This window comes from Tursiops truncatus, chromosome 18 (genome assembly GCF_011762595.2).
Source record: "Tursiops truncatus isolate mTurTru1 chromosome 18, mTurTru1.mat.Y, whole genome shotgun sequence".
Classification (NCBI taxonomy): domain Eukaryota; kingdom Metazoa; phylum Chordata; class Mammalia; order Artiodactyla; family Delphinidae; genus Tursiops; species Tursiops truncatus.
In genome coordinates this window covers 21,565,957-21,588,655 of record NC_047051.1, presented here as the reverse complement: position 1 = coordinate 21,588,655, position 22,699 = coordinate 21,565,957, and the positions used below count along the sequence as shown (strand labels likewise).

The following is a 22,699-nucleotide window of genomic DNA, read 5'->3' as shown; positions in this document are numbered from 1 at the left end:
AGAAGTTGAGAATGATGAGTAGGTAACGTTGAAATTCTCCATGCCTTCATACCCCATGGAATCCACTCTGTGTGGCCCCCAGGGATACATATATCGCAGTTTGATGGCTGCTGGTCTGTACTACCTGCATCTACTCCTGCGTCCCACTCCCTGCTTCTCCAATCCAGGGCTGTTCTGTCTTTTAGTTTAACCAATACCAAAAGGTCTGTAAAGACTCCAATTTATGAAACCAGTTGACTTTGTTCAAACCTCATCCTACTAGATATATTTGAAAATGTGAAACTAATGTGTTGTAAATCAGCTATACTTCAATTTAAGAAAAAGGAAAAGAAAAAGAAAATGTGAGCACCTACCCCAGCTAAAATGAAAGAAAATGAAGGAGATAAAGCTGAAAGGACAAAAATTCTCTTGGCACACAGACTATGCCAGCTTTTCCTGCACCGGCCTTGGATCTTGTCATCTCTGCGCCGTGGTTGTTCTGCTTTGCACTTGCTTTAGCCTCCGCCTGGCAGTGCCCGTCTCTTCAGTTCCACCCGTTCAGGGTTCACGGACCAGCCCATCCATGAAGCTTTAACCGGGCTCCCAAGTGAGAAAGTAATTGCTCTTCTTTCTCACCTGTGTTCTTGGTTCAGCCTCTAATGCTGACTAATCACACAATGATTTTCATGAGGGTTATTTAAACATTAGTTTACTCTCCATCTTGCTCTTTTTTTATTGTGTGGCATATAGTTGGTATAATTGAATTTGCCTCTGATAACACATTTTCTTCAGAGATGCTGTCTTAGGTTTGGAAAAACCTATTGGGTTTGTAAATCGCCCTCCTTCATGTTTACCATTACTACTTCATTCTTTTGTTTCATGATTATATTCTGTCAATGATCTATATAAGATTTTTCTTTCTACTGTCTTGCTCTCCCCAGGAATCAAAAAGGCCAGAATCTCTTATGGACATTCATCAGAAAAAACTAAAGAATAAGACTGCTGAAGATAAAAATAAGCCCCAAGAAAGAATACCATTTAACCGTGATACGGATCTCAAAGTTCATCGGTTTGATGAAGCTCAGAAAAAAGCCCTGATAAAGAAATCTAGGGAACTAAACACCAGGTTTTCACATGGCAAAGGCAATATGTTTTTATAAGTAAGTATATTTCAGTGAGGTATATTTTCGTACTGATAAATTTGAACTTTTCTAAATACTGTTATATATAACTGTGTAAAAATTTATTTCCTTTTATAATAAAGTAGATTATAAACCTGCAGATCTTTATTTTCTAAGTAAACTGTGAGGTTTGAAAATTCAGCCTTGTGGAATAAAAAATGTTGTATACTGGGAAAGTAGACTTGTCCTCGTAATAACCTAACAGGGCATTACTATTCAAAATGCTGAAATAAAAGCTTTTCATTTGTGAGACATGGCAAAGGAAAGTGTGGTTTGAAGCTTGGGTAAATATGCATGCTTTATTAAGGAATGAGGTTTGCCAGCAGTCTTTTTATGTTAAACAAGATCACAAAAGATGTTCATTGCTTTTGAAATGTTCTCTGTAAGTTAAGGTTCAAAACCGTTAAATCACTCATACATAGCCCGAACTGACAAGGGTTCGTAATGGTGATTACATAAAAGCTAAGGTTGCTTCTTAAAATCTTTGTGATTTTTAATTGTATGAAACCTACATCAGTATTAAAATGTGACTTTCAGGGAAAATACGGTTAAAGTGAGAAATATTTTCCAACTTACTGAATTTTCTTATTCTTACTTCAGGGGGATTTCCCTGTGCAATGAAGAAGAGTTGAAGAATACTCTTTTTTTCTGTCTGTCCATCTTTCTTCCTTTATTTTGAGTTTCTTAAGATTAGAGGATTGCTTTAGTCTTACAAACCACGCGTCCTTTAAAGTCACGTGGAAACATGAAATCAGTGTGTCTTACATAGAGTAGAATTTTATGTGTCTTTGGCTTCTGAGGAAATGTCGGCTTTTCTTCAAATAATTTTTTTGAGGATTCCCCCCCTCCCCGCCACTCCCTAATTTTTGTGCTGTCTCACAAGTGCCCAGTTAAGATCTGGTCAGGACCATCCACTGAGTCTCTCCCACAGCTCAGACCCCCTCATCAGATATTATGAACTTGCCCTGGGTGGTGTGTCGGGTCCTCACAGTGAATCCATGAATTTGAAATTGTTTGGGTTTCCCTCTAAACTGCAGCCAGTGAATACACAACATTTACTTGAAAATAGAGGGTATGGAGGTTTTGTCCATTTCGTTATCAATTTGCTTGTTGTGGCAATCAGGGCTTTTTATTTGTGGTTTGGATTTTTTGGTCTGTTCGGGAAGGAGGGACCTCTGCATTATTTCATGTGCTAAGGAAAAACTATTTTGATTTTTCCAACTTCAGTAAGTATTTCTAGGGAAGGCAATCTGAGGGACAAGAGAACACCATTAACCGTTCCCAGTGTGAAGTCTGAGACCTGGTCTCTGTGATCTCCACCAAAGCTTTCTAAGTCTTTAACCTGCTTTGGGATGAGCTGACTTGATTCATTTATATTTAACATGCTTTAGCTAATTTACTGGGGACAGATCTTTTATATCAGTCATAAGTAACTTTTAAAAAAAATCAAACTCATAATCCCTGAATACAAAAATGGAAATGGAAACTGTAATCAAAACCACCCTGATGTAAGCTGGGACAAAGTGAGAGAGTAGCATTGACATATATACACTACCAAATGTAAAATAGATGGCTAGTGGGAAGCAGCTGCATAGCACAGGGAGATCAGCTCGATGCTTTGTGCCACCCAGAGGGGTGGGATAGGGAAGGTGGGAGGGAGACGCAAGAGGGAGGAGATATGGGGATATATGTATATGTATAGGTGATTCACTTTGTTATACAGCAGAAACTGACACGACATAAAGCAATTATACTCCAATAAAGATGTTAAAAAAAAAAACACAGATGGAGTATTGTAGTATTGTAAGTTTGTGATGCTTTAAGCACTGCCCCTTAAGATATTAAACAAAACTCTTAATAGTTAAAGCTTAAATTCAAATTCTGGAAGTTATATTTTCTTACAGATTAATCCCGATTGTTCTGCTAGTTCTGTGCTCTAGTTTTGATGAAGCACACGGTTTTAATGAAAAAAGATTCTGAGTCCTGACTCATGTAGGCTTCATGAAAACTGAATAAACTGTTCAATCAAATTATGTGACAGATTTTTCTCCTGATCATAGAAGTACAATGATCTTCCATAACCGTAACCTACTCAGAGTGTTACTATTTGTAAGATGAATTTTTCTCCTAAGCAAATTGAAAAAGTCTAGTCTAAGCAGATTGAACAGAGCTACCTTTTGACCAAAGATGTCATTTTTAGTGGATGATATTTTCTGAACAGAAAACTTTGTACAGGAGCATCTATTACTTTCATTAATTTTGTTATGATTTTTTCCCTGACGAAAGGAATAAATGTTTTCTAATTCCTCATCCTTATGTAAATTCCTAATATATATTTTTGAGAAGTTTTGGTATTTTTAATGTAAAAGTGTCATCTTTGGATACTTACTTTTGCTTTGCTTTCCTTACCTGAAGGTCGATAGGGATATTTCTCTAGTATGTATTTACTATTTCTTCCATCACCCTTGGAATGTCTGTGACCTTAACAAAAGGGAGAAAATATTAATAGTTTCCATGAGTGACCACCTTACATGGTACCTCAGGTCTAATGCTCTCTCATGCCACCCTGAGGACAGTTTTAATGAAATGTGAGGCCAAGCCAGAGGTTTTTGCCCCATGGAGAGACCAAACCCAATATAACAACATTGACAATAAAAGAAGGAAGTAGCTATCTGAACAGGATAGACAGGTGGTGTTCATCTTATTCCCTTCCCTCTTCCAAAGCCGCAAAAGGCCTGGTAAATCAATTCTCCTCTCCATTTGGCAGAAAATTGGGATTGTTGACATTTTCTGCTAAGAACTTTTTAATTTTCTGTACTTCTTGGCCAAATTTTGTAGAGCTGTGACCTCTTTTGAAACTTAAAAATGAAGAAGAAAAAAGAACAACACTAAGTTCAAAGAGGGGAGCAGACATTTTAACATTCTTTACTGTTTGGTGAAGGTGACATTTAAGTTCATTGTCCCTGAAATTATATGATTTTGTTCAGCTGTCTAAATTGTCATCTCAGGTAGATTTTGATCCTTCAAATAATAACATCGTTACTGGTAAATAAATGGCTTTAGCAAGTGGGGGAATTGGGAGGGGAGACAAAAGGTGAGCGGTGGTAGCTACACCCATAATAAGGCTGTCTCATCCAATAAATTTTTTTGTATTGGGAAAAATATCATAAATTAAGCCCTATGCCAAACAGAGAAAGAAAAGAAAAGCTACAGTTTTCGAAGAATTTTTTATCTTGTTGAGATGTAACAGCTACTTGACATTTATCACTTGAACATTTTATGGTTCTTTGAATTAATGATTTTTTTTGGAAGTAAGGTTGGGCTTTAGATGGTACTGAGGCCTACATGCTCCAGAATAGATTAACAGTTATCATATAAATTATTTGATCCTGAAACATCTTGGCACTTTTTGTTTCTTATATAGGGTGGATAATGTTAACATTATATATTACTTAGAAACGTATGATCGTGGGAGATAGTTTTTAGACTATTTACAGGAGCCCTTATCACTTCTCTTCACTTTTTCCATGGCAATGACAAGTATTGTTCACAAAAAAGTCTCTGTTGAGTTGTATACCTAAGAGGAATAGCCAACATGGGGGAAGTAGCTAGGATAGTACCCATGTAACATCAGTACCAAGTCTTCTACTTCAGACTGTTAAATTTTTTTACTTTGGCTTTTGACACCATCATGTCATTTTAGTCTGCAGTTACAAAAGGTCGTGCATTTCCTATTATAGGAGAGGTATATTTTTTTGCAGCTTAAATATTTAACCGTGACTAGAGTATGTACAAAATTAAAAAGTTATACACTGCCCCTTTCAATCTTTTCATCTTGAACTTTATAATTAAAAGACTGTTTTTAGAAAAGAAGAATTCCTGAGGTGTGATTTTTTTTATGTATGAATAAAGTTGCATCTGTATCTGAGAAGTTGTCGTCTTTTATTTTTGTTTTGTTTCTTTTAATATTATTAGCTTATCTGAAGCAGGCAATGTGCATAAAGAGAATATCCTGTAAAGATTTATTCTAACCAACCAGATCATTGTGGGCTGTTGTGGGTTAAAAAAAAAAGTCTTTCACTCCAACTCACCTGCCAGATTTTCATTACCCCAGTATAACTACAAATATAAACTATTTAGAAACACAAGACAGACAAATTGGAAATGCTCTTAAGAGCACCATGGCACAAGAGGGGCTGGCACTGGGTTTGTAACCAATATTCCATTTTTATTTGACAGTTGGTGGGTTTTTTCTGGATTGGTTGATTATGAGATTTTACGGTTTTTTGTTTTGGGTTTGTTTTTTTTTCCGTTTTTCTACTTCTCGAATTCTTTCAGGAAGCATGTATTCTTTTATAATTCCAGGGGAAATGAACCTCTTTTTTTTTTAAGTCCCAATTTTGTGTTATATAGGATCAGAGTTAGAAACCGAATTACTAAGGAGACAGGACTTGGGATTTCTCTCTTTATTTTTTAAAAATTTTTATTTTATATTGGAGTATAGTTGAATAACAATGTTGTGTTAGTTTCAGGTGTACAGCAAAGTGATTCAGTGATACATATACATATATCTATTCTTTCTCAAATTCTTTTCCCATTTAGGTTATTACAGAAATTTCTCTCTTCCTTAACTGGGGAAGTGACCAAAGAGATACTTTGCAATACAAAAGCTAAGCATTGAATGATAGGAATCTGGACATACAGGATCCAAGGAAAGAAAGCCCTTGAGTTTTCAGATCAGTTCCCTATAATAAGTATTTCTTAAGGAGATAATGTGTTTGTTCATTCAGTAAACATTTGTTAAATACCCGGGTGTGTCCTAGGTGCTAAGAACACAGTGGTGAACCAGACATTCGTAGCCCTCGTCCATGAGAGGAGGTTCTGTGCTAGTCACTACAGAGTGTTCACAGGTAAGTAACGCAGATTCCCTGCCTCGTGAGACGTGGGAGAGCAGAAGATCTCAGTTAAAAAGACCAAGTAAGTGTATATCATGATGACTATAGCTAATACTGCTGTATGGTGTATAGGGAAGTTAAGAGAGTAAATCCTAAGAATGCGCGTCACAAGGAGAAATTTTTTTTTCTTTTTATTGTGTCTATATGAGAAGATGGATGTTAGCGCAACCTGTTGTATCATTTAACAATATGTAAATCAAACCGTTGTGCTGTCCACCGTAAACTCATAAGTGATGTATGTCAATTCTCCGTAAAACTGGGGGGGGCGCCACAAACTGTGGTTAGTGTTATAAAGAAAACAGGGTAATGGGACAATCCAACAGGTAATTGAGGATGGAAATCCTACCTGAGTAAGGTGATAAGGAAAATCTATCTGAAGAGATGTTATTTAAGCTGAAACCTAAAAAAATGACAAACTAGCAGTTTGAAAAATGACTTGTTACCAAATCAGGTCTGGCTGCTCGCTGCTCAGTCAATAACTCAAGAGAGAGGCAAATGTCGCGAGAAAGGAAAGCTGCTTTTTTAATCAGAATTTTAATCAGAAAATCAAAGCTACTTTTTTAATCTCCCCAGGCGATCTGGGGAGATTGTGGACTCAGTGTCCCCCTAAAACCACCTCCAAAGATTCTGCTCAGTCAGGAAAGTTTTTAAACGGAAAAAGGGAAGTAACCTCAATCATTGAGATGGGGGGATCAGAGTCATCCCCATCCCGCTCTGTGCAGGCTCGTCGTGCAGGCTTATAGATGCTGTCTTGTTCACACAGTTGGCTTCACACGGTTTGTTCGTGAGATTACTGAAGGGGAAGCTAGGGAAGAGATCTGATCATCTGTTATATATGTTTTCTTCATTTCTACTTTGATCCATGGAAAGAACAGGTTAGGCAAGGTATTGTGTGATCAAAAAATTGAAAGGTGTGCTGGGACCCGAGTTGAGTAGAGCATGGGGCTGCCAGGTTTAAGGTAAGTGATAAGACAAAAGGGGCCTCCTGCAGAGCCCCCTTTCCTGCAACCAGCCCTTTCCTGCCAAAAGGTGCTTACAGACCACGTATGCAAAAACCCTGAAGCATTCGTTCTTTGGTGTTTGAAGAATCGCACCAGTGTGGGCGGTGGACAGTGAGAAATACGCGTAGGGTTGGTCCCTGTGCCAGCAGATACTAGGAAGCCCATGTAACTGCAATTAACCCGGTTTTAGAAGGTAAAAGGAGCCTCCCAGAGGAGAGTGGCTCTTGGTCAAGTCATAAACGTCGCACAGGGGTTGGCCTGATGTATCCTAACATCAAAGATCTACCTTACTGGCCTTCCAGAATTTCCTAAACATATCTGAATTCATACCTTAGGCCCTTGCTCTAAAAACCTGTGTGAATCCTCACTAATAACGGTCATCAGTTATCAGAATATTAGTACATTGAACTCCTGCCTATACTTTATCACCAAACCTGCAATTATTTAAGTAGAGCTGTTTGCGTTTTTTTTTTTTTCAGAATTTGTTATAAATGATTGTTCATTTCCTCCTCTTAGGCCTAATTATTGAGGATTATATACAGCCTTTTTAAGAGCTAAATAACACCAGATGAATTCAATAGATATCGATTGATATCAATCAATTAATTAATTGATAGCAATTAATCTTTAGAATTCCAGGACATGGCAGAACCTTTTCATTTGGGGACTGGAGAATACAGTAGACCTGTTTCTTAATTTGAGAACCTTGAACCACCTCCATCAGAATCACCTGGGGAGCTTGTTTAGCTGCAGATTCCCAAACCCACCACTGTTGAATGGGGATCTTTGAGGTTACAGTCAGGAAATCTCCATTTTTAACAATTATCCCGTTATTGTTTGTCAGCTCAAGTTTGAGAATCGCCGCACTTATACATGTCCCTCTAAACACTCCCCTCTCCCTTGTTGATGCGTTCCACTTTCCTATATTAAATATTCTTAAATACATAGCCATTTTATGTTACATGGCTATAATCACCAGTATGATAATACTTGCATTATGAGGAGTGGATTATCATTTCTCTTGAGTGAATTGATGCTTAAAAGTTTTCATTCTTGAAACATTTTTTACCAGCCAGGTGCTACAGGGTTTAAGATTATACTGTCAGTGGTAATTCAGTCTAATTTCATTAGACTTTGCCTTCTCTTGGGTGCCTTTCAAAATGGGAGAGTCCCTGGGAACAATAGTTAGGTTATAAGATCCTTGTCCCTGGCTGCCTGGGTCCTTGTGAGATCACTGAATGCCCTGGAAGTACAGGACATTGAAAGGGTTAGGGGGCTCAATGGGATGCTAAAGATGAACTTCAGAGTGGGTGCCTTGTGACTATTTTCCTTGGGGGAATTAATCAGTGAATGTTACTGAAGTATTTTAAAGTCTTAGGTAACTGCTTTGGCAGCTAAGGTATTATTTGAACTAAGCTAGCAAATACACTTTTAGATATCAGTTTCTGCATTTGCTAATAAAAGATGACTATAGATAATGGCAAACAGCAAAGGTACATGATTGTATTAAGACTGAAAAATGTCCAGAACCTAAGCTAGAATATTGAAAAGCATTTTGAAGCTCATTTTCAAGTCTGTCTGATCACCTCCTTTCCACTGTGCAGCCCTTTAGAGAACTTCCATTTGGTTTCCTTAGGATGGGTTAATGTTGGCTGAACAGACCATATGATCAGGTATTTTGTCCTAAAGTTTTCTCTTTACATAATCAGCGCTCTGAGATAAAAATAAACTTGCTCCTTTTATCACTGGACAGAAAAGAATAAATGGAGTTGCCTATGAATATAACTTAGGATGATTTTTATCTTTTTGAGTAATGCTGAAAGCAACACGTCTTGCTCCCCTAAGAATAAATAATACTGTAATACCTCATCCACACTATACATTTAAAGAAAGCAGTTTATTAACCTAAGGTTGCTACTTTTTACAACAGGTACAGACATAATTAATTTGACACTGGCCAGAAAAATCAATCTAGAAATTGTACCCAATTTTCAGTCTTCATTTTAACTGGACACGTTAAGGTCTTTTAAATGTCTTTTTTTCCCAACAGCCTTGTACACTGGTTAATAAAATTGTCATACTTGGAGACTGAGACTCTTAGAATTAAAAATGTTTATCAGTCAAACTGGTTTGTCAATAAAGACAAGATTAGTACTCACCCTATCAACGTATAAGATGTCAGTTGACCCATTCATAATACTGTGGTCCTTCTAAGAAAACATGAAAAGATGGATTCAGAGCATTTCCTTTTACCATCTAATCATAAAGAGCTTTTTAAAAAATCACATTTATATTCTTTTTTAAAAATAAATTTATTTATTTATTTTTTAATTTTTGGCTGCGTTGGGCCTTCATGGCTGCGTGCAGGCTTTCTCTAGTTGTGGCGAGCAGGGGCTACTCTTCGTTGCGGTGCATGAGCTCTAGGCACGTGGGCTTCAGTAGTTGTGGCACACAGGCTCAGTAGTTGTAGCTCACGGGCTCTAGAGTGCAGGCTCAGTAGTTGTGGCACATGGGCTTAGTTGCTCTGTGGCATGTGGGATCTTCCTGGACTAGGGATCTAACCTGTGTCCCCTGCATTGGCAGGCAGATTCTTAACCACTGCGCCACCAGGGAAGTCCTTATATTCTTTCTAATTAGTGCATATCAACACGCAGAAGGACTGCATCTTTAGTTCAGCATTTATCAGAACTGAGTAATCTAGGTTTAGAGGGATGAGGGTGATAGTTGAACAAACATGGTGTGGACCAATTTAGACAACAAAATCCTCTAGGTCAATGTTTTTGAAACTTCAGTGTTCATCAGAATCCCCTGAGAGCTTATTAAAAATATAGATGCCCTCGCCTCATTATCAGAGATTTTGATTGTCTGTAGATTTTGGTGTGGGCTCAGGCATCGGTTTTTGGCGAGCTCCCCAGGTAATTCTGATGCACTCCGAAGTGTAAGAACCAAACTTGGTTTGGTCCAAACATGGCATATTAAGATTTCTAGAATCAAAAAAGTCAGATTGCTGTTATGCTGTGGCCACTGAGCCTCTTGATTCAAAGAACAGAAGGCAGAACTCATTCCCCAGCTTTCCTTGCTGATACAGCACAAGTATGTGGCCTGGGCTCAGCCAATCCAATGTACCCACGTAGGACTGGGATTCCAAGGAGAGAAAAGTAAAGAAGCAGACATTCCCAGAATCACCTTGTGGTGGAGGTGGCTAGATTTTCAACAGCAGCAGAGGTGGCATTTCTGGTACCCAGTCCCAAGCATCACTGTTGTGACCCACCGTGTTGGAGGCCCGCGGTGTGGTATGGAACGGTGGTAACACTGGAGCATTGCAGTGAGGTTGGACATATCCCTGGTTATATAGCTTCCAGACCTGCTTAAACTGGCCAGGTATACTATTTTGTTTGCAAGTAAGAGCTCTGAGTAACATCAGGGAGTTATACTCTGCTAGTTAAGAGCAGAAATTTTGGAGACAGCATCTTGGGATCAAATCCTGGCACTGCCACTAGCTGTGTAAACTTGCGAAAGTTTCTTAACCTATCTCTGCTGTAATTTGTCTTAAAATGGGGGCACTGATACCTCATAGGGTGTTATGAGGATTACATGAGATGACACACTTAAGCAGTTAGCACAAAATCCAGCAATAAATGCTGGTTATCATTATTGTAGACCCGTGGATAACAGACCCACTCATTTCTTACGACCTCAGAAGATTCCTATATTTATCAGGACTCTTGGCAGCAGGTGGTAGAAACCAAACTCAAACTGGCTTAAGCAAAAAAAGATAACCCTGGCTTGAGGTGCAACTGGATGTGGATGCCCAGTTCATGTCGCCAGGATTCTGTCCCTGTCCCCCAGCCTGCTTCCTCTGTGTGGACTTCATCTTTAGGTGGGCTTCCCAGGTGGTGACAGGCAGAGATAGCAGCCCCTCTAAACTGACATCCTACCAGCTTAGCAACCACTGAAAAGAAGGCCTCTCTTTCCCACTAGTTCCAGCCAATAATGCCCAAGGACTAAGGCTAATTGGCTCTAGGGACCAGCTTTGGTCACTTGTTTACCCCTGAATCAATCATATGGTCAGGAGGTCACCCAATAGCCCAGGCTGGTTCACATCTCTACGTTTGAAGCCAAAGGGTGGGTTAAACCTGATCTAAACCACATAGGCTGAGAACTTGGGAGGGTAGCTCCCTAAAAGAAAGTGAAAGTGCTGTAACTGGAAACAAGGTAACGTGCTACAAAGGACAAAACATCTGATGCTTGCAATAGCCCCCATCTCATTTTTTATTCCCACCAATTTGTTAATGAGAATACCAGTGTTTTGTTTACAAAAATGGGATATAACCCATCTACCTGTCTATTCACCCCAGGTTCACCTTTGTGAACACCCCCCCCCCTTTGTTTTTGGCCATGCTGCACGGCTTGTGGGATCTTTGTTCCCCAACCAGGGATCAAACCCAGGCCCTCGGCAGTGAGGGTGCAAAGTCCTAACCACTGGACCACCAGGAAATTCCCTTTTTGGCTTGTTTTTTTTTTCTTTTTTGTGAATCTCCTTTTCATTAGGTAGCTTCTACCAGTTCTCCTGGTTATGAATCTTTGTGTGGGAGGTTTGGGGAGGGAACAAGCACACACTGACCTGCTTTAGAGATGACTTAGCGTCGGTAGGTTCTGCCCAGTGAGACAGCACTGCTTGTCCCCGGCTTATTTGGTTCCGTGAAATCCTCTGACATCAAGAAGTACATTTAGCCCAAAGTAGGTAAGAAATGAGGGGCTTCCCTGGTGGCGCAGTGGTTGGGCGTCTGCCTGTCGATGCAGGGGACGCGGGTTCGTGCCCCGGTCCGGGAGGATCCCGCATGCCGTGGAGCGGCTTGGCCCGTGAGCCATGGCCGCTGAGCCTGCGTGTCCGGAGGCTGTGCTCCACGGCGGGAGAGGCCACGGCGGTGAGAGGCCCGTGTACTGCAAAAAAAAAAAAAAAAGAAAGAAATGAGGCTGTCATAGTTTATTCACCACATTCTGCTGCCATGTATAAATCACAACACAACTCAAAATGATTTATTTAGCCTTTCCATTTACAAACAAGACAAGAAAAAAGAAGAGAAGGAAATGAAAAAATACATAAAGGATTGCCAGCTTCAACCCAATCAATAGCGAGGAAGCCTACCTGCCATTGCCAATTTATCATGTATCTTGATAGAAGGTGTCCAATATCTGAGGCAGCCCTCGAGAGGTGTTAGCCAAAGTTGGGGCCACAAACTCCCAAATCACGAAAGTAGGAGGAAACAGGAAGGGGGGTAGGAGATTCTCAGATTTACCTCTTGAGCATCTGCAGAGCTGGATCTGGAGGAGTGCCAGAGGCAAGTGTCATGGGCTGGATAGTGGCCCCAAAAGGCATGTCCACCCGGAACCTCAGAATGTGACCTTATTTGGAAGAAGGATCTTTGCAGATATAACTAAATGAAGGATCTCAGGATGAGATCATCCTGGATTTGGGTTGGGCCCTACATCCAATGACTGGTATCCTTACAAGAGAAAGGAAAGGGAGATTTAAGACACAAAGACACACCAAGAAGAAGGCCACGGGAAGATGGAGACAGATTGAACTTTTGTTGCCACAAGCCAAGGCACTCTACAAGCTACTAGAAGCTGGAAGAGGCAAAGAAGGATTCTCCCCTAGAGCCTTCTGACACTTCGATTTCACACTTCCAGCCTCCACAACTGTGAGAGATAAATTCTAAGTTACAAAGTTTGTGGTAGTTTTTTTTTGCGGCAACCCTAGGAAACTAATGTAACAAGACAGGAAGCAAATTCGCCTTCGCTTCATCAAGCCAAAGATGAGGCCTAGTGTTAGCAGCTTCTCATCAGCAGTCGTCATTGGTTGAGGACATGGTGGCCAGTAGATTTGTCAGATGCTCTGAGGGTTCTGGCCTCCATGCATAATGGTTCCCTAGGAGAAACTGGAGGGATTGTTACCAAAAGAAAATATATTCTGGGAAGGCAAAAATTTGAAAAAACAAAAAAACACTACAATCAGTAAAAGGCCTGATATGGAGTACTTAGAAATGGATTTTTTAAAAAAGAAGTGTTGTCAAGTGAAGGTAGTTCATTAATAAATTGTTGTTTAAAGTTAGCAATCAGATATATTGCCATAGTACTGCTGGCCTCCTATACATGGCAATTAGATCATGTGTAAATGTATCTTTCTACAGAGAAAAAAGGTAGAATATTTTTCCTTACATAGGTAACTATTTCTAAATGAGCTTTGTTTGTACTGCCTCACAAGCAGTTAAGGTTCAGTGTGGGTAGTAATGACATTAATTTAGGCGATGATAATACAAATTATACTTACTAGAGTATGAGCTTTGAGTTCTTAGTTACAAGGCAGAAAAGGGTTCAGGAGTCATTCAGACCAACTCACTGTGTAGCTATAGCCCCCAAAAGCTAGTAGAGTATTGGATAATATAAGAGAGAAAAGAAATACAAGAAAAAGTTGTACTGCTTCCTGTTCTAGTTTCTATACCTCAAGGAAAGAACTCAATAGAGAAGAAGGAAGTCTACAGAAGGAGAACTAAATTAAGTCCTGTGTACAAATATTTACTGAGCTCCCACAATGTTTGAGCCCCTGGTCTAGGGATGCAGAAATGATTAAGATGTGGTCCTCAACTTCACAGCCTAAGGAGAGACAGATACAGAGAAACAGCTGTGATAATGCAGCTCAGCAAGTTCAGGACAAACATGCACACAGGACACCAGGAGATCACAAAGGAGGCAGCAGGATCTACCAAGGTTGAGCTGAGAGCAAAACAGACAGAGAGCAACACAGGGGCTTGGGTGGTGGTGCTGTTATGTGTGTTTGGGATTGAGAGCGACCAGTTTGAAAGGAAAGACAGTGGAAGGGAGAGATGGGGAGCTAAGAGAAAATAATCTCGCTGAAAGGGGGGAGTTAAAGGATGATGAAGAGTGATTGGCCTTAGATAAACAGGAAGAGAGATCCACATCCTCTGAAAGTAGAGAAAAGGAAATGAGGGCAGTTACGGGTATCAATAGGTTTTAGGTAAAGTTCAAAAGGATAAGGGAGATTATTCCTGGCATCCTCAATTTGCTGAAATCAAGGTTTTTCTAACCTTTGGGTGTGTTGAGAATATGATGAACACTCTGGATTTTTCACCTCTTAAAAATGCACATTACACAGATTCTTACATATAATTTCAGTTTCCCAACCTTTGAATCCCAACCATGGACTCTGGATAGAAAACCTGCATTCCACCCAGAAGAGACAGGTCATTTGCTCAGAGGAAGGGGTCAGGGGCTGGCAGGTTTGGTATAAACCCTGAGGGCAAAGGATATGGTCCTACACAGAGACCAGTGAAAGATGAGTCATGGCATTGATCCATGTTGGGATGTTAAGAGAAGTGGAATCCCAGGTGGGAACGCAAGCGATTAACACACATTCCAGACTGAATGGGGAGGAAAAGAGGCCTCGAGGAGACCTACAAACTGGGAGGGGGCTCTGTGAGCTGGAAGGGAAGATGCCTCACGTCATGCAAAAAACTTACTGGGGAAATTCCCAGCATGCACTCCCCTGCCGGAGGTGGGCACGTGATCAGTGCTTTGGAGCTGCCGTAAATTGCCCCGTTTTCCCCTCATGGCCCATTTATGCCTCCTCTGCACATCTGCACCACCTGCTTCTCCCTCCACATACAAACTTGCTCAAGTCTCTCCCCTACTTAAAAACAAAACAGCAACAACGAACCTTCCTTCAAGGACAAGGTCGCCCAAAACAATCCCTGTGTGTGATACGCCTGCAAATTTTTGTTGAATACGTGGGCGCGTGAAAGGAGCTCAAAGCAATAATTGGAGTCCACTACCTTTTATTCCCACTTCATTCTCATCTTTCTCTCCCCTGTTTTCTTCTCTCATTCCCCTCTCTGGGCACCACCCCGGCTCCATTCCTCTGTCCCTCTCCAATTTTACTCCTTCCCAGCCTCTGTCCCAGAACTGCCACTGGCAGCCAGGGGTGCCTCAGGACTGGAGGCTGCTTGGCCCATCTTGGGGAGGTTAAGCTAACAGAGGGCAAAAAGGATGGTAAAGAAGAGGCCTCCTAAACCAGCCCAGGCTTGGGGAGGAGCCCCCAGGCCCAGGACTTCTGAATGGTCAGAAGAGGTCTTTCTCCCACTGCTTAATGGATTCACTTTGGGTTTCTTGGGAGCAGGGGAAGATGTAGAAAAAGGGCAGTTACCTCTTCAGGAAGAATATAAATGGTCCCAATTGTATAGTATTTGTCAGTATTTTTTTTTCTGGAAAATTCAAACACACCAAGAGAAAAACTTATTTAAATAAAATACTTTGAAAAATGAAAAAAAAAAAAGGACAAGGTCGCAAATGGGATTAAAGCTCACATGTCATAGAAAGTTTTGAAAGAGACACAAATATAAAGAAGGCATTTCAAATCAGCTGGTTGAGGGACTTCCCTGGCCGTCCAGTGGTTAAGACTTTGCACTCCCAATGCGAACCCCGGGTTCGATCCCTGGGCAGGGGACTAGAGCCCGCATGCCGCAACTAAGAGTCTGCAGCTAAAGATCCTGCACGCGGCAACAAAGATCCCACGTGCCTCACCTAAGACCCGGCGCAGCTAAATAAATAAATATTTTTTTAAGAAATCTCAAATCAGCTGTGGCAGAGGGTGGCATAGATTACTCAATAAATGATGTTGAGACTCTTGTGTAGATACGTGGGGGAAGAGATAAGTTGGATCTCTCACACTGTAGATCAAAACGAATTCCAGAAATATTAAATATGTGTATGTAAAAAATGAAACCCTAAAAATACTGGAAGGAAATGTAAGAGAATTTATTTTAATAATCTCAGAATGGGCAAGGACTGCTTAAGGATAACATAACATCCAGAAGCCCTAAAATAAAACACTGATAAATTGGACTATATTAAAGAAAAATTCTGCATAGAAAACACAGTCAAAAGACAAATGGGGCTTCCCTGGTGGCGCAGTGGTTGAGAGTCCGCCTGCCGATGCAGGGGACGCGAGTTCGTGCCCCGGTCCGGGAGGATCCCACGTGCCGCGGAGCGGCTGGGCCCGTGAGCCATGACCGCTGAGCCTGTGCGTCCGGAGCCTGTGCTCCGCAACAGGAGAGGCCACAACAGTGAGAGGCCCGCGTACTGCAAAAAAAAAAAAAAGACAAATGAATTTTTGCAACTCACATCACAGACAAAAGCTAGCATTTGAATATTTGGTAAAAGTCAATAAGAAAAATTCGAACAAGAAAAAAAAATCAGCAAGCCTATTGGGCAAAGGATATGAACTCATGAGTCACAGAAACAAAACAGTTCTTAAATATATGAAAAGAAACTCAACCTTACTCATAAAAACGAAAAGCAAATTAAAGCTACAATGAGAAATCACTTTTCAACTAATAGATTAGCAGAAGTCAAAAAATGTTAAAACACCCTGTGTCGGCAAAGCTGGTGGGAAATTCATTATCTCATACATTGTTGGGAGGAATGGAATTTGATGTGGCCTCTTTGGCAATTTGTTGATATTCATAAAAATTACATACAACAGAACCTTAATTCCACTGCTAGGAATTTATTCTACAAATATACTCACATAAATGTAGAATGACATGTCATTTTTAATTGAGCATTCTTTGTAATAGCAAGAAATTAATGCTCATCAATAGGGGACTGGTTGTAAATAAATTGTTGCCTTTATTCTATGAAACATAACACTGCTGTTTAAAAGAATCAGTTGGGGGCTTCCCTGGTGGCGCAGTGGTTTAGAATCCACCTGCCAATGCAGGAGACACAGGTTCGAGCCCAGGTCCAGGAAGATCCCACGTACCGCGGAACAACTAAGCCCGTGCGCCACAACTACTGAGCCTGCGCTCTAGAGCCCATGAGCCACAACTACCGAAGCCCACGCGCCTAGAGCCCATGCTCCACAAAAAGAGAACCCACCGCAATGAGAAGCCCGTGCACCACAGTGAAGAGTAGCCTCCGCGCGCAGCAACGAAGACCCAACACAGCCAAAAATAAGTAAATAAATAAATAAATTTAAAAATAATAATAATAGGGCTTCCCTGGTGGCGCAGTGGTTGAGAGTCCGCCTGCCGATGCAGGGGACACGGGTTCGTGCCCCGGTCCGGGAAGATCCCACATGCCGCAGAGCGGCTGAGCCCATGAGCCATGGCCGCTGAGCCTGCGCGTCCGGAGCCTGTGCTCCGCAACGGGAGAGGCCACAACAGTGAGAGGCCCGCATACCACAAAAAAACAAAACAAAACAAAACAAATGACTTTTGTAACATACAAGCTTGATTATATCACTGCCCTACTTAAATCTTTCAATGACTCCATAGCCTTCAGATTAAGGTGCCATCTCTTCTAATGGGCTCCCAAAGCCCTCGGCGCTAGGGAGAGGGCGAGCGGTGTCTGTGCCTTCCTCCTCACCTGTATTTGTGCCACTCTGCGTGCGCGCGCACACACACACACACACACACACACACACACACACACACACACACACACACACACACACACACACACACACACACACACACACACACACACCACCCTCTGCCCAGTAAACAGCCTGGACCTCCCAGGAGGTGCCTGTCACCTCTGCACCAGATGCCCCATAACTGTCAGCTGATGATGATGCTGTGTTGCAGTTTGTCTGATATTGACAGCTTCTTCTCAGGTTTGGGTCTTTGTAGTTGCTTCTGACTGCAGAGCTGCTTTGAAGGTAGCAAGCATATGAACCCAGATAGAGACAGCTGTTGCTACATTTTATACTCTATTTTGATAACAGAAACCCCTATTTGATGAAATATTGTCATTTTTTTAAATCTTGCAACCTTGAGGGACAGCATCCTTGAACATCCAGCTTACAAATATCTTCTATCTCGATAACTTACACAGCTTCCCCAGCCAGTGGGTCCCTCCTTCTGCTATTCTCCCATAGCTCTTTGTACTGTTAGGAGCTGTTCACTTATTTTGTCCCCTCCCTATACCCCATTAGATTGTGAATTCTGTGAAGAAAAGAGCCTGTATTTCTTATTAGTATCATTTCCAGGGCCTAGCTGAAATATAATAGATACACAGTAAAGTTTGTGGGAGAGAGAGGGTTGGGTGGAAGGATGGATGGATGGATGGATGGATGGATACATTAATACACAGAGAAAAACTATTTTTGCTTCCTAAATACTAGCAGTAAAAACTTCAGGTTTTTCCAGAGTGAAGCAGAGCTGGAAATGTTAGAGGTACCACAAGGAGGCACTAGAATTCCACATGGGTTCCCTCTGCCGAGAAAAGGCAGATCCAAGTGTCTTGACCTGGGCTGATGCCTTGTGACAGATGCCTGGCTGAGCCCGAATGGGCCAAGAGGGATGATTTGAAAAGGGGACTGAGGGGGAAATTAATGCAAGGCGATTACGGCGCAGCTACGGCAAAGAGGAATGATCACTTTAAAGGGACTCTAACACAGAAGGACCCCCTCCACCTTTGGAAACATCCCACCGCCTTGGGAAGCCATGTCATGTTGTTGCCTCTCCCATTTTCCTCCTCCACTAATCAAAATACTCAGGCTCATACTACAGCGATTTCATTCTACGGCCACGATATTTCCCCACTGAATCCTCTCTTCCTCATTCAATGAGAATGAGGAAAATAGAACTGTCACAAATACTATTACCATTTCCCCTTTTTCTTCCCAAGAGGTCACTGAAACTTTCATCCCAGACCTTGGAACCCTGGATTTCTGTGTAGGCTGGCAAAGAAAGGAAAAAATCCTTTTAAATCTCAAATATATGTCTCTAACTCCTGTGAGGGACGGAGAAATGTAACCATGGAAACCAGAGTATGCCTGTAACCATGGAGACCCATTTAAACCAGCTGGGCCATTATCATCTAGAAGCTGATAAGGCTTTGGCTGTTAGGAGGCCAGTTAATATGGTTGAATGATTTCAGTTTAGGCGAGTGTTTTACAGACAATTAAGTAATTTCTGGGTACTGCCAATACTGTAAAATGTTAGAGAGAAAGCCTTTTGATAGGACTTCCTCTGTTAGACTAATTTCTAAACGATCTCCCAGATCTTTCTCCCTCACCCTCCAGAGCCATCACTTTATCAGCAAACACACGTTAATCACCTTGGTGTGCGGGGCACTCTGCTGGATCCCACCATCTATGTATCCCAGATAATATACATTCTCTGTCCCATCAGCTTTAATGTTGAGGCAAGTCCTTGAATAAAGGATGTACTTATCAAAAGGCTTCTTGGGACTTCCCTGGCGGTCCAGTGGTTAGAACTCTGGGCTTCCACTGCAGGGGGCCTGGGTTCAATCCCTGGTTGGAGACTAAGATCCCACATGCCGTGCGGTGTGGCCAAAAAAGAAAAAAAAAAAAGGCTTCTTTACCAGAACCCATCGGAATTTGGCTTTGTATTTCCAGTATGTGAGATGTGAACTAGCCTATTTTCATTTTGAAGGAAACTTTCACTAGCCAGTGTCTTAGCAGTGCTTCACAAAGTTCACAAGCATTCTGTTTATCCGTTTCTTTTGTTCTTTCCCTGTGTGTGTTACAACTCCATTATCGCCCCTGCAACCACAGCTTCAAAGGCCTGATGACAGTTTGCCCTGCGAGCTGCTCTGTGGTGTGTTTTGTACACCAGGGTGTTAAAAGGCAGAGCACTGGAGTCAGATCCCTTGTGTCTGCCACTCACCAGTGTGTGACCCTAGGCAAGTGACTTGACCTTTCTAAAGTCTTCCCATCTAGAAAAGGGAAGTAAGACCCATGTCTCATTATTATAGGTTATTGAGTAATAACTTTGCACACCTCTGAAGATTTACACTGTTAGCAAGTCTTATCTTCTGGTCTTATCTGTATCCCCCAGCATCACTCAGCACTCTTTCATGTTCTTTCATGTTCTTCTCCTGTTTTACTCAACAGCTGGTCCAAATCTTTACAACCTCCAGCTTGCACCCGAAACCCTCTGGCTCCGCAGATAATGATGATGCAGAAGATGATAATAACAATAAATGTTATACGGTGCTGATTATATGCCCAGACTGTTCTAAGCCCTTCACGTATTTTAACCCATTTAATTCTTACAACGATCCATTGAGGATTATTATCATCTCCATTGTACAGATGAGGAAACTGAGGCACACAGTGTTTGGGTCAATTTCTCAAGGTCATAAGCTAGTGAATGGCAGAAAGAGAATGTGAGCCCCAGCGGTGCCCCCGGAGTCTGCACCACTATGGGATAGTCACCCTCCCTCCAATGATGGTGTTTCCTAGCTCACTCAGTGTAGAGTCCACGGGCACAGTCTCCCTCAAATATCTCTTGGTCAACCCCTACTCTCGCCACTACTAGCAGACATGTTGATCAGCACCTGTCCCCACGCCCTTCCTCGACGTTTCAGAGGAAAGGATCAGCCTTCCTCCAGTCCCGCAGTCCCGTCAAATCCCTCGATGCCTTGATTATCCCCTTCCTTCCTGATCCTCAGACCATCTCTCATTTGGCACTTTCCTCTCAACACGTAAGTAGGTCCAGTCTGTTGTCTCTTATTAAAAAAAATGTTTTTCGACTGTCTCTGCTCATCATCTTCTCTTTCCTTTTCACAACCCAATTCCTAGAAAAAGCTTTCTACCTTTGTCTTTAGGCTTCCTGACTCCCACTCCACTGCGGTTGCTCTTCCAGCGGCCCCCCAAAGTTGCTAAAATATGTGACTTTTTTTTAAGGTCCTGCTCCTCTCTGCAGCATTTAACTTCATCCATCACTTTTTCCCCTTAAAACTTTCACCTGGCCATGACCTTTTTTGGTTCTTCCTCCGTCTCTTTTGCTGGCTCCTCCCGCACTGCCTATTCTTATGTCTGTGTGTCCCTGGAGATCTTTGACCTGCATCACCTCTCCCTGGGGACTGTATCTTTATTTCTTTATTTTTTTAATATTTATTTATTTTGGCTGCGCCAGGTCTTAGTTTCGGCACACGGGATCCTCGCCGCGGCACGTGGATTTCTTAGTTGCAGCATGCAAACTCTTGGTTGAGGCATGCATGCGGGATCTAGTTCCCGGACCAGGGATCGAACCTGGGCCCCTTGCATTGAGAGCACCGAGTCTTACCCACTGGACCACCAGGGAAGTCCTAAGTCTGTATCTCTAACCAGAACTTTCTTCTGAGCTTCAGAGCAGTAGATAAAAATGCCACTAACCATCTTGACTGGAGGATTGTGGACTCCTCATCCTCAACTCATTACCACCATCCACCGAGGACACCTACTCACCAAACCAGAAGTCATCCTCCAGTCCTTCTCTCTCCCCCACGTCACCAGGACCTCTTACATGTACATCTTAAAATACCTCTTCTTTCTCTTCTTCATCCAGCCCCTCCACCAGGCTCTCATCCCTTCTCTCTCAAAATATTCAGATCACCTCCTCACTGGTCTCCCTCTACCTTAAGCCTCAACCTCTGTCAACAATAATGATACCAGCAAGCTGTCTCTAATATGTATATCAGTCCAGTCCTCAAAATTCACTAATGCTAGCATAATGAAAACCAGTGCCTTTGCATAACAAGAAAGGCCCTTCATGACCTGACTCCTGCCTTTCTCTCCAGCCTCATCACTTACGTCTCTGCCACCGTAACCACTGCCTCTCTCGTGCTACGGCTGCAAAACAGGATTGGACGTAATGACCACCAGCATTTCACTCACGCTTCCTCACTTGGCACATTCCATCCCTTCTTTCTGGAACTGCATCCCCAGTTTGTCCATCAGGCAAAGCCCTCATCCCTATTCTCTACCCGCTCTGTGCCACCACCCATCCTCTCCCCATCCTCTCACCGGCCTGGCTTCCCTTGTGCTTTCCACGCACTCCAATCCAACAGTTTATCTTATTGTACTGTAATTATTTGACTGGTCTGTCTCCTTTTCTAGACTTACTAGTTCCTTAAAGGCAAGTACTATTTTTTTTTTTGTCCTGGTATTTTTGTCCCTTCAGTGTCCAGCAAAATGTCTTCAAAATAGCCGACATTTATTAAATATTAGAAATTAATATTGTTATCAATAGGATGGCAGAGAAATTCCCTTAGCAGCTAACACTTTTCCTCATGATCGTAATCATCAGCACACACTGAATGCTGTTGATAGGAATATTATTCAGCCATAAAGAGGAACAAAATCATGCCATTTGCAGAGACGTGGATGGACCTAGAGACTGTCATACAGAGTGAAGAAAGAAAGAGAAAAGCAAATATCGTATAATATTGCTTATATGTGGAATCTGGAAAAATGATACAGATGAACTTATCTGCAAGCAGAAGTAGAGACACAGACGTAGAGAACAAACGTATGGATACCAAGGGGGGAAAAGGAGGGTGGGATGAATTGGGAGAATGGAACTGACATATATACACTACCATGTATAAAAGAGATAACTAATGAGAACCTACTGTATAGAACAGGGAGCTCTACTCAATGCTCTGTGGTGACCTAAATGGGAAGGAAATCAAAAAAAGAGGGGATATATGTATACCTAGAGCTGATTCACTTTGCTGTACAGCAGAAACCAACACAACATTGTAAAGC

General features: G+C 41.8%; 1 protein-coding gene across 2 annotated transcripts in view; it reads left to right on the top strand.

Moving 5' to 3' along the window:
- The window catches only part of GPALPP1 (GPALPP motifs containing 1), a 104,300-nt gene that overhangs the window by 25,143 nt on the left and 56,458 nt on the right, over nucleotides 1-22,699 (top strand). Inside the window, exons 8-9 of one of the 2 annotated variants that reach the window (XR_012327679.1) lie at nucleotides 921-1,139; nucleotides 5,984-8,789. Coding sequence is in view for 1 of the 2 variants with exons in the window: in XM_019936528.3 (XP_019792087.1) it covers nucleotides 921-1,139 (219 nt within the window). In the remaining variant the exon portion in view is untranslated. Of the gene's footprint in view, nucleotides 1-920; nucleotides 1,140-1,760; nucleotides 5,092-5,983; nucleotides 8,790-22,699 lie in introns of those variants that run through there. The other variant, XM_019936528.3, reaches the window with a different exon arrangement.